A 14,434-nucleotide genomic window follows, 5' to 3' on the forward strand; every position below is an offset into this window, starting at 1 on the left:
CTCAGAGGTCTCTTGCTGTGTCCTGTTTTTGAAATTCACTTTTAGAATAGTCACTTTAAGATCTGCAAACATACATATCATGTGCTCATAAAATTGGATGACTTGGTCCAATGTTTTTGAAACTTGGGTAGTGTTTTGAAGAGAGGCACCAGATGCTAAGCTGAAAATTTGGTGCCTCTACCTCAAACATCAGCCAAAGCTGATGGAGTGTCCAGCAGACATTTCCCTTCCCCCCGTTTTCTGATGACCCTGAAGCAAGGGAAGGGCCTCCAAACTGAGGAATCCCCTGCCCCCAATTGGGGACTGGCAACCCTATGCCTAGGTGGTGAACAATTGTCAATATACACCTACTTGACCAAGTCTTTAAGAGTATAGTCATTTTGAGAAGGAAAAAAAGGCTTGCTGGGGCCATTAATTTTCAAAAGGATCTGGTTCAGCATCCACTTAATGAATGTAAATAATCACAGGCTTGAAGAAGACACAAAATATCTATCTGCCAAAAGAACTCCCAAATACTATAGCAAAATGTATGCAACATAGCAATACAGTGTTATTCCTCCCCCCAATCATTAACTAGTTGAACAAAGTTTGAGTCCAGTGACATCTTTAAGACAAACAAAGTTTTAGCTCAATTAGCATTTCTAAGAAGCTGGGGTTGTAAAATCATTAACACCACCAACTGCTTTGCAGCCCAGAGGGAAAATCACACATGGACTCTACCACCCCATTCATGCCTTTGAAGATAATGATCTCTCCTTGAAAATTTAACTTGGAAGCCCAGAAGTCCTGTGTTGGTTGCCCAGAGGGGGCTTAGCCCCTGCTGGGAAAATCCAGGAGGGGCTCAAGCCCCGGAGCCCCTGCGTAGTTTACACCTATGCATCTAGTCACTGCCCCTTTGTCCATGTATATCTTTGAAAGAGAGAGCTATGTTTTTAGTAGGGTTGCCATGTCCAATTCAAGAAATATTTGGGGACTTTGGGGGTAGAGCCAGGAGACTTTGGGGGTGGAGCCAGGAGACATTGGGGGTGGAGCCAGGAGCAAGGGTGTGACAAGCATCATTGAACTCCAAAGGGAGTTCTGGCCATCACATTTCAAGGGACTGCACACCTTTAAAATGCCTTCCTTCCATAGGAAATAATGGAGGATAGGGGCACCTTCTTTGGGGGCTCATAGAATTGGACCCCCTGGTCCAATCTTTTTGAAACTTGAGGGGAGGGACTGGATGTTTTGCTGAAAAGTTGGTGCCTCTACCTCAAAACACAGGGCCCCCTTCCCCAGAGCCCCAGATACCTGCAGATCAGTTCTCCATTATTATCTATGGGAATAAGTCTCCATAGGGAATAATAGAGTTTCCAGCAGACATTCCCCTCCCCTCGCTTTCTGATGACCCTAAAGCAGGGAGAGGGCCTCCAAACTGGGGGATCCCCTGCCCCTAGTTTTTAATGCTTTATTCTCTCCTTCAGTATTCTGTAAACTGTAGAAATCTGCAACTAGCCCACGTGGCTTTTTTCTCCTGTTCTATCTTTTCACGTTACTCTGTTTGGTTGCTATATACTCTATTGAGCATGACCTTGTGGAAAGAATATTTAGCTTTTACTGACCAAGAGAAGGATGACATATTGGCTACAGTGGTTTCCTCTTTATTGGACCAATTAGAAGATGGTTCCAATACATGGTCTAACTTAGAATTTCTAATGAAAAAAGAAATTAGAATGAATATGCACGCAGTCTCTTTGCGGGACTATTGTAAAGCAGACATGATTCCGAGGGATCTGCGCATTCAAAAACCACCTGCTATGTTTATTTCGGATGAGGAATTTAGAGCACAATGGGTCGCAGTTTTGAACAAATGTTCATTTGACCTTATGTTATTAATTATCAAAAGATCAGTAGCAGATGCTATTAAAACCAAAGCGGAAATAGAGACTATTGTAACTAGTTTAAAGGAGAAAGCACCACAGGATGTGTTTGATACCAGTTTGCAATATTTGACAGCCAAGGTTAAACAATTTGAGAATCAACTTAAAATTTTGCAGAGATACCTCGGATTATGAGCAGTCTAAGGTGTATAATTGGTGGGCTCCTCAGACCTCTAAAAAACGTGTAACTTGGGCTGATGGGTGGTCTGAACCTGATACATCAGAAGGGGAAGATTCTGTTGTCTCCTCAGGTGATGAAGGCACCTATGTTAGAGGGTATGGGCTGAGAAATCTGAGACCTAGGGCCCCTCCTTATTTTCAGAAGCGCCCCCCCCGAGAGCGAGAAAATGAACTTGATAATTAATTTATCCTCTTACTCACTCTTAGACCAGGAGACATGAATTTTAAGTCTTGGTTTGGGATATGTACCTAAACCACTTTACGATCCTTTTCAAACCAGATTAGACTTGTATAAGATGACGAGGCAATTAAAATTTAGAGATTTTTTTCATACGGAGACCGCAAGGGATGTAGCATTCTTTCCCTTTAGGAACAAATCTACCTTTACACCAGCACATTTCGATGGTTCTATCTCTGTTTTCGAAAAATTGGTGCTTAAAGAAATTGAACATTTAGAGCAACAACCTAGACCTAAATGGTATAATTTTTCGAGAAAGGATGACCAAATTTTGAAATCCTTGGCTACTAATAAAGAGATTGTGATCAAACCAGCAGATAAGGGTGAGGGCATTGTTGTCTTAAATACATCTGACTATTTGTTAGAAGTACATCGCCAGTTAAATGACCAGACCTATTATAAACCATTGGACTGTGATTCAACTGATAGAGTGAAAAGGCTCATACAGATTACACTTACTGAGGCAAATAATTTGGGCTATATATCTGACCAGATTAAAGAATGGCTGAGTAAACAGTACCCTCGGGTTCCTGTTTTCTATATCTTGCCCAAAATTCATAACAATGGCTTCCCTCCCCCCGGGAGACCAAATGTATCTGCTTCTGCTTCTCTCCTGGAACCTCTCTGTCAGTACGTGGATTTTTTTCTGAAACCGTTTGTTACTCAATCTCTTGCATTAAAGACACTTCTGATTTTATATCTAAGATTGTAGGGCTTCAAGTGCCAGCAGAATCTGTGTTAGTGTTCTTTGATATTAAGGCTTTATATACTAATTTACCACATGACGAAGTAAGGTTGATTTTGGAAACTGTGTTGGAGTTGAGGTTGGATCGTTCTCCTCCTACCCATTTCCTTATGAAACTAATTGACATTATTTTTGAGCACAACTTTTTTAGATTTCAAGACCAGTTCTATGTATAATTTAAAGGTGTTTCCATGGGCAGTCCCTTTTCTCCTAGTGTTACCTGTTTATTTATGGATTATTTAGAAGATAAATTTTACTGTAATCCTGTGGTTAATCCTTTTTTTTCTTCTGTTATTTGGTTCCGTCGGTACATTGACGATGTGATGGCTGTTATTTCCCATTCTGATATTGTTAATCACTTATTACAATGGATGAACCAGGTTCATCCGTCTATTCAATTCAGTTATCAGGCTGATATTCATATGGTACTGTTTTTAGACACTTTTGTCCTTAAACGCAGAGATAACACGTTGGCAGTTAAGCCTTATCGTAAACCCACTGATAAAACTGTGCCTTTGAAGTATGACTCTTGTCATCCCAGTCATTTAAAAAACAGTTTGCCCTTTTCTCAATTAATAAGAGCAAAATGGAATTCCACCATCGTAGAAGACTATGAAACCGAAAAAAATAGAATTTGCAGACAGTTTAAATTGTGGGGATATTCTGATTATACGCTGAATACAGCCTGTAAACAGGTTAACAATATTTCTCGTGAATCTATGCTGACCGGAAGAAATCATAGCATACAGAAGGGGGAGTCTATCAATTCAAGACTCACTTGTGCCTTCCAATTTTCTCCATTGGCTTATCCTATACAAAAGATTTATTTTTTAAAAAATTGTTTTTTAGTTAAAGATCTGCCTAGTTGCAGTACCTTTCCAAAAATAGGATATTGTAGAACCAGTAATTTATCTGACCATCTAGTGAAGTCTGACTTTAACAAAACCGCACCTCCCACGTATGTGGGGGGGCATCATAAATGCAGGACTTCTGCTTGCCCTTTATCCTTAGACTTAAAGGAATTTCAACATCCTACAACAGGTTTTAAAATAAAATTAAAAGATACTACAACCTGTTCTACTAAAAGTTGTGTGTATATTATTTTATGTTCTTGTTTAAAAATTTATTGTGGCAGAATGAGACGTGCAGTCCGCACTAGAATTTTGGAACATAAATCTCAGGTTAAAAATTTTGTTGCTGAAGCCCCTTTTGTAGAGCATTTCCCCTTATTAAAACATGATCCCAATGATTTAAAATTCTTTGTCCTGGAAAGGTTTTCCATTTGGCTTCATGGAAAAGTTGATATGAACTAATGGCTGTTGAAGCGGGAAATGTGGTGGATTTTTAAACTGGATTCCCTGATACCTAATGGTCTTAACAGTGACTGGGATTATCGTGCTTTCTATGATTATATTATAGTTCATGCTGTTTTTTGAAGGACTATTGCAGTTCACTATGTATTAAGTATACCACTGAAAACTCTGTGTTTGTGCCTTTAAGAAATTATAAGTTTATAAGTGCATCATGGTCAATTTTCTATTGCTGTCATTGTCTCTTGAATGTAGGAGCGTTGGTCTCCAATATGAATGATTTTAGTCATAATCGAAGGTATTCATAAGGATTATATATTGTATTGTTTGATATTGTAATGTTTATGTATTAGTGATTTTTAACTCTTTACTTATGCAGCTTGTTGAAGCCTCGTGTGAAACAGGGCAATTAGCGTATCCCTGTTGTGTCCTACTGCCTTGCTGCACTCCATCTATATATTGGCTAACAGAGAAGAGTTGGAGCATTGGACTCTGTCTTCACGGCATTACACACTACTTCCCAACTTCAATTTCTAGGAACAAATTGTCGGACATTAATATCGAACTTATTGTTTCGGGAGTAGTTTCTCTTTTGCACTTTGTGTCACATTGTAATTTCTATGAACAATTGCATATAAATAATTGAATTTCTAAGGATTTGAGGTTGATTTAAGGTGAATGCCCATGTGGCTTTTTCCTCCTGTCCCACCTGGGGATTGGCAACCCTAGTTTTTAATGCTTTATTCTCTCCTTCAGTATTCTGTAAACTGTAGAAATCTGCAACTAGAATTTTGGGGTCATGGAAAAAAAATAACTTTCATTCTTCAGATAGGCAACTGACAATTGGACAGTTTGTAATGATATGCCATCTCATCTTTTTATTTTTGTTTTAAGTTTTTAAGGGTTGAGCAAGACAAAGACCAAAAATGCAGCCAGGATTGCACAGGTTCACCGCAAAAGTCACTGTGTGCTTCAGATGGCAGGACTTTTTTGTCCAGGTGTGAATATCTGCGGGCAAAATGTAAAGATCCTCAGCTACGAATTGAATACAAAGGCAACTGCAAAGGTAAGAAATGATCAAGATACCTTATAGGACTGTCTCTTCTTACATTAACCTGTAAAGCAGCTCTACTTTTTCAGTCAAGGTCTGTTGTTGTCCCCTCATGCAGGCAGATTAGATCAGGCTCTGACCATTTGCATGCTTTTTGTGTGGTTGCTTCTTCAATGTGGAAGACCAGGCTTAGTTGTACAACATCATTTTGGCATCCTGAAGGTTTCAGGTTCAATTCCTGGCATAGCTAGCTGGAAAAAAAATCAGGTAGTAGGTAATGTGAAAGATCTCTACCTGGAGAGCCACTGCCAGTGAGATTATCTAATGCTTACCTTGATGAACCAATGGTCTGATCCAAAATATGTTTGTGTGACCAACTGAATAACCTTATACAATGTTTGGAAGATTCCTGCTTTATAGTAATTCAGGAAACTATGTTGAAATTTTAAGAAATTTTCATCTACAAATGGCTCTTCTTCAACAGTTTGTCCATTGTGTATTGTTTAGGTAACTGGTTTTTAAAATCAATTTTAATAGATTCAGCTTTTTAACTAATCTGCTTTGGATTTAGGCTTCCCAATCCCCAGGTCCCAGAAGGGGATCCCCTGGTTTTACAGGGAAAGCCCCGCTCCCACAGTCACCATGTACCTCTAGAGCTCTAGCAGGTTTAGAAACCTGCAAACAGGTCCGATTTTAAAACATGTTCCTTTAAAGTTGACCAGGAAGCAAGAAACAGGAAGTGCTTCATGGGGAAGGGTCAGCAGCAGTTTTGTCAGAGCACAGACCCTCCATTTCTTTTACTTTCATTTTCAGAGCAAGTAAAGTTGTGGAGCAACCCGACCCAGTAAATGTGTGTGTGTGAGAGAGAGGGGGGGCAGGGGATTCCCCAGTTTGGAGGCCTTCCTCCCACTTTAGAATGCTTTAGAAAGTGGGGGTGGGGAATGTCTACTGGGCACTCTATTATTCCCTATGGAGAACGATTCCCATAGGGAATAATGGGGAATTGATCTGTGGGTATCCGGGGCTCTGGGGGGGATGTTCTTTGAGGAAGAGGCACCAAATCTGCAGCATAGCATATGATGCCTTTCCTCAAAACACCCTCCAAGTTTCAAAAGGATTGGATGGGGGGGGGGGCAATTCTATGAGCTCCCAAAGAAGGTGCCCCTATCCTTCATTATTTCTAATGGAGGGAAGGCATTGAAAAGGTGTGCAGTCCCTTTCGATGTGATGGCCAGAACTCCCTTTGGAGTTCAATTGTACTTGTTCCAACCTTGCTCATGACTCCACCCCCAATGTCTCCTGTCCCCACCCCAAAGTCTCCTGGCTCCACCCCCAAAGTCCTCAGATATTTCTTGAATTGGACTTGGCAACCCTATTTGGATTGGTTGGAGAAGGGGTAAAATCAAATAGTAACAATGCAGAATATACTGTTCTGCTTTTCATGTTGCTTTAAATGTCTGTCTATTAAATAATGGGAATATTATTACTCCATTCTTTTATCCTGCCTTTCCTCAAGGAACTCAGGGAAGCCTACATCATCTTCATGGACAAATGGAAACTTGAACTCTAATATCCAAGATCCTAGTCCAAGTATCTAACCACTACACAACAGAGCTCACTCAAATATCTGCTCAATACTACAATTCTTATTATGTAAACCACTTACTGTTTTGAAAGGAATATGGACAGGACTGGATTAAGGCTAACTGCTCAACAGTGGTGTCCCTCAGCAAATGACAATTACAAAAAATTCGATTGAAGTCGAATGTGGCAGTGGAAGAGTTAAGGACATGATAACTAAAGGGAATAACTCTGTGGCGTCCCTCTTCCCTTGGTGCCCAAAGCACATGTTTATTTTGCTTAACGGTTAATCCAGGGCTGAATATGGAGTCCACTGGGGAGAACAAACTGCCCGGTTTAATTCCAAAGATTTACACTGAAGATCATGGTATTTTCAGTGAGTGGTTTGGGTTTATATGTGTGTTCTCCTGACTTTACCCTGCTGCTTAGATCTGCATACTGCTGCATCTCTTAACTGGTTTGTGGGCAGATCAAACTGTTTGGAAATAAGAGGAAATGCTTGAAATAGTGTTACATCTCTCACTTCTTTTTCACTGCTCTTACTCCTCCTCATTGCTGGCTTCTTTATCTTTTCCCCAGCCAGTTCTGATAACTCATATTTTCTGATCAGTCTGTAAACTGTTTTGGCTAATTGATGCTGTACTACTCATATTTGTCTTGCAGAGTTGGGGAAATGTTGATATACTTCCCCGCTGAAATACAGGCTTTTACTCTCAGCACAATGCTTTCCTTCTTTTTCCATAAATACAGATGATCACAAAGATTTACCTTCACACACACACACACATGCAGACATACAAATGCACTTGCCAACAAAGAGACCACACAGAGACATCTTTGAACAGACAGTTTTCCACATCATGCATTCCTCACCTCTGTTGGCTCCAAAAAGCCTCTAAAGCACTAGGAATTCTTTAAAGAGACATTCTGTCTCATCCTTGCTCTGTCCTAAATGAAACATTCTATTTTTTTCTCTGACTCTCTTTCATAATGCTCTGTTGTACTGTTTAATGGGACACACCTCTTTATGTGTTTGGAGCAACAAAGAAAATAGAATTGAGTTTTGACTTCCAGGCTCCTTGTTGTTCCTGTTGACAACATGAATACACATTATTAACAATTCTGTTGAGGACTGAGATGTGCATTAGACTGTGTTTTCCAAGACTGCTTGTTCAGAAATTGAAATTAGCATCATCACTATGTTCTGTTTGTCAAACTGGAGTCTGTGACCTGTTTGATATGGGCTTCATCCAGACAAAACAGATGTGTGTGTGTGTGTATGAGAGAGAGAGATGATCAAGCAGGTGTTATTCAAGCTATTCTAGGTGGGGTTACAGTCCCTGCCCATGAATCCTAGTTGTAATTTGGGGTACGATAAGACCTGACCCTTACTTTGGATATCTAGCGTTAACCACATTTCCTCCAAGGAGTACAGGACAATGTACATTGCTCTCTTCTCCTCCACTATTTATCCTCACAACAATCCTGCAAGGTGCTTTGACTGAATGCAAATGGCTGGCCCAAGGTCTCCAAATAGATTTCATGGCAAATGAGGATTTGACCTTGTGTCTCCCTGGCCCTCTGTAGCCACTACATCATATACATCAGGCTGTGAACACTACTTGGGGTGTCTAACTGTATTATTGTTCAACTGGAACACATTTTACTGGTTGTAAGATATTCACTGGCTCTCAGTTTGTTTTGGGATTCATTTCAAAGAGCTGGGTTTGACTGTTGCAGCTTTGAACAAAGCATCTTAAGGACTCTTTTATGAACATGTCCATTCTCTTCTTCCGGGTGTTTTCCAGATCTATTCAGTAACTTTTGTGACTGAGATACTTCATTTCTAATTGTCTAAAGTGGTGCTACTTCTCTATATGCTTGGGGATATAGGTTTCAGATTTCAGTCCCTCTCCAACAAGGTGATCTGTTAATGAAGTCTGGATAACCTTACAGCAATCAGACCAGTTTGATGTAATGGTTAGAGTGTCACACTAGGATCTGGAAGACCCAGGTTCAAGTCCTGATTCTAACTCCCAATCACTATTCTGATTCTGATTCCAAATCACTAACTCAGCCTAACCTACCTGATAACTGCTGTTGTGAGAATGGGGGGAAAGGAGAATGATGTAAACTGCTTTATGTTCCCGTTGGAAAGAAAGGCAGGATATAAATTAAGTAGATAAATAATTAATAAATCATTTTTAGGGTTGTCAACCTGCAAATGGGGCACAGCAATCTCCTAGAATTACAACATATCTCCAGACTACAGAGATCAGTTCCCCTTGAGAAAATGGCCTCTTTGGAGGGTGGAGAGGAGACTATGGCATTATACATCACTGAGGTTGTTGCCTTCTGCAGGCTTAGGTTTGCCAGCCTCCAGGTGGAGCCTGGAGATCTCCCACTTTTATAACTGATTTACACGTGACAGAGATAAGCTTCCCTGGAGAAAATGGCTGCTTTGAGGGGTGGACTGTATGACATTGTACCATGCTGAGGCCCCTCCCCTCCCCAAATCCCGCACTTTCCCAGATTCACTCCCAAAGTCTCCAGGTATTTTCCAGCACAGACCTGGCAACTCTACTCAGACTCCACCACTAAATTTCCAAGAATTTCCCAACCCAGAATTCTCAACCTTAGTTGATGCATAGATATGTTATTTCCTCAGATTTATGTATATCAAACCCTTGTGTGACTTTTTAGGGACATGCTAATATGCATGGGGTTTTTTTTGTTTTTGTATGTTGCATGGAGAATCTTTCTGTTCTGCCAGTTTTCATTGCTGGTGTGTCTGATTCATTTCTTTCTGTTATGCTATTTATACACAATTTATAGAAAATCATATAAAATTAATGGGGAATATTTGCTTGGGAAAACCAAAAATGGGATAAAAATAAAGTGTTTGATTTGCTCAAGGGAGAAGCAAAATCTCAATGGATTTTTTAGTTGAAACAGAATTGATGAGATTCACAATAATTATTCATTTATCTGTATATGTAATTGAAATATATACTTGCTACTCACTAACATGTTCTTAAATCTTGTCACTGCATTGTGACTTACCTGCTAATGTTGATGCAATAAGTGAACTGGAGTCCCATTGGCCATCTTTGGGTTCAGATTGCAATTCTTTCAATCTGCTCTCTTCTTTTGATGTTGACGGGGTTCTGAGTACTGCCAGAGTGACCACATGTTTACTTTACCCATGTCCTTCTTAGCTAGTCAAGGCTGGCGATGAGAGGATACAGGGCTCTATAAGAGATTATCAACCTGTCCGTGTTCTGCCTGCTAACTACAATTTATTAATATGTATTAATTACATTGCTGTCTTGGTGTTCCTTCAAGGAACTCAGAGATGAGTGCAAACGTAATAAAATAAACTATTATTATCTGTGGAAGAAAAACCTGCATTTAGTTCCTATATGATGACTCTTCCAGACAGCATATAGGCTCAGCCCTACTTGGATTCTGCAATACTACTGCAACGTAGCACCAATAACTTTATTTCCATTGCCTTTCAAAAAGACTATTGTAGTTTTAAAAGTATGTTTGAATTAACATGTAGGATATGTGCATGTGATGTGTTGCTTTAAGAACATTAAAAGGGAAATCAGCATTCAGTCCACTGATACACACATCTCTAAGTAAAATTGCAAGGATGGGAGTAGCCAGATTCTTGTATAGCTTAAGAACATGCTGTGTACATCTCTCTTTACCTCTAGCAGATCTTTACTTGGTCTTTAGTCTCTGCACCACCTCAGCAGCTACCACGGATAAGACACTCAGGGCAGGGGGAAGATTGCAGACTTTTCAAGTCTGCCTCTTAATAGAAACTCATTTCTGTTCTGACATATCATCATCCAATGATACAAGAAAAGTGCTCACATAAATTGATACCAGTGTAGGTGGGAGGATATAAAAAAAGTCACCAGCTAAATGGAGGGAAATTTTTTTCTGGGTTCCTAGACTTTCCTTTAGTGGACTTTGTGACTCAAATTCTCTCATCTACACACATAGTTTTGTTGTTAGTCCCCCCCCCCCCTCCACTTCTACTTTTCTGTGGGACTAATGAAAATATATTATTCTGCCAAATCCTGAATAATCACAAAACACAGAATCTATAAAAAGATTGGTGTAATATATGCACTGGGGTCAAAATCATTAAACATATGAGAATATATTTTCCTCAGAATATGAGTACTAGATGCAAAAGCCAAGAATCAGAGTAACCTTAATAATTTCCCCCTCTATTTTCAATATTTAAATAAACGTGTCAGAGAGAGTTTAGGTCTAATGACTCTTGCCACAATATAGTGGGCGGGTCTTAATGACCCAGGAAGTCTCAGTCAGAGACATGATTCTTTGTTTTCTTTAGCACTTTTATTCTTTAAAATAGAACTGCAGGAAAAGAGAAAATGTTTGTTTATAATCTACTTTTTAAAAAGGTTCTATGGCTTTGAATAGGATTTCATAATGTTGTGTGACTTAAGAACTTTAAAACAATAAAAATGATTTTGCAGATCATTCTTCTCAGCAAAAACACCTAGGTGAATATTTATAAAGGAGGATCATAAATTGACTTCAAATAAAGCGTTGACATAGGACTGCCAAGTTCCCGGGCTGGGCAGGAGTTCCCCTGTCCAGGAGATTCCCAACCCGCCGGCCAGCATTGGGCTGGCGAGGGGGATCCTCCCCCGACATTGCCGGTGTGGTGACATCACTGGCAATGACATCTGCATGCCAGCAATGTTGTGCACTGGCCACTCTAGGAGCTTCCAGGAAGACTCTATGGTTTTCCCAGAGTTTGTCTGGGAAAACCATAGAGTTTTCCCGGAAGCTCCTAGAGCGGCTGGCGCACAATGTTGCTGACGTGATGATGTGACTCACCAGAGGCTGCAGGGGACTTGGCAACCCTATGTTTATAGCTCAATCAATTTTTGATTCAATGATAACACATTAGAAAACTAATTCTTTGATGATCAAAATTATTATTCATTTTTTTGCATGTTATTTTCTATTCGTTGGAACTCCTTTACTTCTCTGCAATGCAGGAACCAGCTGCCACAGTACTGAAGATGCCCCCAGTGCATTTCTCAGGTCAGTGTTTATAGGGATGCCACCTTCAAGTTGGGAAATTTCTGGAGATTTGGGGGGTGTACTCTAAGGGAATCACATCCTTGCTGAGCTTCCTCCCAAACCCAGATCCCACCAGATCCCCAGGCTCAGCTCCAAATCTCCAGGAATTTCCTCAGAGCTGACAACTCTATCACAGCATGCCTGTCTAGAATCTCTCATTTTATGCCTCACTGGCCTACTGAATGGTAGCAGAGAATTGGGGTGGTGGTGGTCAGGACTCCACTATAGTAGGAGACCTGCCCCCTATCTCCTTAAACCAGTGTTCTACCAAACTCTAGAGCTGAAGGACAAGAGCCTTACAGCTCTCACCTGTGGACATGCCAGAACTTAATAGGGATAGGGATGGGCACAAACTGACTGATGAAGTAAAGTTTGCTCACCCAGTTGGAATAACGAGGCTGACACAGTGTGTTGGGTAAAACTGGGCCACTTTATTGAATAGTATAACTAACTGGGAATGGGCTAAAAATAGCAGGACAAGCCCCAGGGTCAAACCAGACCCTCTCTTGTCCTGAAATGAGCGAGGCACCCTGCCCCCAGCATGAGCCAAATTGGTCCGGTTAGTGCCAGGCCAGGAACTCCCTCGTCACCTGGTGCAGCCTCCCTCGTAACAAAGGAACCACCAACAGGTAGGGCCCCCCATGGCCTGCATTCGCAGCACTGAGCCGTATAGCCCACCTGCCACTCATGCAGGCCATATGCACTCCAAATGGTGCTGAGCCCTGGGTGCTCACCTGCAAAACTCTATAGCCTGTTCCAACTCTGGCAAAGTGACCAAACCAACCAACTAACCTTAACAAACTTAATCAAACAAGTAGTACAAGGTAGGCAAAACACACTCCCTCCACAGCCAATCAGGTGAGAGTGAAAAAATTCCTACCTGGCCCCTAATAAGGAGACCAGTCAACGCCTGTACTACTGCAGGTGGGCAGGTGGACCAAAAGCCCAAAAACGAACTGCGCAATGCTGGGCGGGGCTAGTATAGCCTTGATGCTCCGCCCACTGGCAGTTCCTGGATGCCCGGGAAGGATCGGCAGCCTTGCGATCTTTCTGGGCGGGCAAAGACAGCCCTCAGCCTTTAGCTGCAACAGCGGCTTGGCTGGGAAGGGGCCAGATTGTCCACCCAGTTGGAATAACAAGGCTGACACAGTGTGTTGGGTAAAACTGGGCCATTTTATTGAACAGTAAAACTAACCGGGAACAGGCTAAAATTAGCAGGACAAGCCCCAGGGTCAAACCAGATCCTTTCTTGTCTAGAAACGAACGAGACATCCTGCCCCCAGCATGAGCCAAATTGGTCCAGTTAGTGCCAGGCCAGCCAGGCCAAGAACTCCCTCCTCACCTGGCGCAGCCTCCCTCGTAACAAAGGAACCACCACCAGGTAGGACCCCCCATGGCCTGCATTCACAGTACTGAGCTGTATAGCCCACCTGCCGGCCATAAGCACTCCAAACAGTGCTGAGTCCCAGGTGCTCACCTGCAAAACTCCTATAGCCCATTCCAACTCCAGCCACCGCTAATGCCAAGTCTTTGCTTAGGCATAAGTGCCCACCAGGCAGCCCAGAGCCAACCGGAGCCCTAGCCTAAGATCTTCCAAAAAGGCCCGGTTACCCAACTCCAAAAGGTGAACACCGTCCGATCTATACAGGTCCACAAATTGTTCCCATATAGTTGGATGCAGCAAGAACATACCTAATCCACCCTCCACCCTAATCCACCTTCTGCAGGGCCTGGTTAGCCTTTCGTCTGACCCTCGCAAGACCAGCCAGGTCCAATTCTGCCTGCCAAACATGACGCGGGAGCATTGCGGATCACACCAGCAGGACCCCAGGCCACCTGCACAAAACTGCCAGTAGGTCTGCCTGTGCCTGCAAAGAAAGGGCCTTCCCTTTCATTAGCCCAAGGTCATTACCACTGAGGTGGACAACCAAGATGTGCAGTGGAGGGGCTGATCTCCCCTGGAACAACCGTGGCAGAAGCCCAGGCCAATGCAGCCTGCGGTGACTCTGCCACTCAACCTCGGCCCACTTGCTGAGACCCAATTGGGAACCAACTGGCGACCTCCTGGCTTGGTGGGCAGCCCAGAACACCATACTGTGCCCACAGATGAGGATCCGCCACAGATGAGGATCTCCTGTTGCAGCACAGCACTTAAAAGAAAAAAAAGTCAAACCTAGAACAGCACTGTGGCCACAAACTTGGCCTAACAAGCAACAACCATGCCCACCCCTTGTTCCCCTAAGGGAACAGAAGTGGACAAACATGTTTTATAGG

General features: G+C 42.0%; 1 protein-coding gene across 2 annotated transcripts in view; it reads left to right on the forward strand.

Annotated features, from left to right (window-relative positions):
* SMOC2 (SPARC related modular calcium binding 2) overlaps nucleotides 1–14,434 on the forward strand; it is a 257,957-nt gene that overhangs the window by 80,526 nt on the left and 162,997 nt on the right. For both annotated transcript variants that reach the window (XM_060242496.1, XM_060242504.1), the window contains exon 2: nucleotides 5,287–5,458. In XM_060242496.1, coding sequence (XP_060098479.1) covers nucleotides 5,287–5,458 — 172 coding nt within the window. The remainder of the gene's footprint in view (nucleotides 1–5,286; nucleotides 5,459–14,434) is intronic.

The sequence above is a fragment of the Heteronotia binoei genome, chromosome 1 (genome assembly GCF_032191835.1).
Source record: "Heteronotia binoei isolate CCM8104 ecotype False Entrance Well chromosome 1, APGP_CSIRO_Hbin_v1, whole genome shotgun sequence".
NCBI classification, from domain to species: Eukaryota; Metazoa; Chordata; class Lepidosauria; order Squamata; family Gekkonidae; genus Heteronotia; species Heteronotia binoei.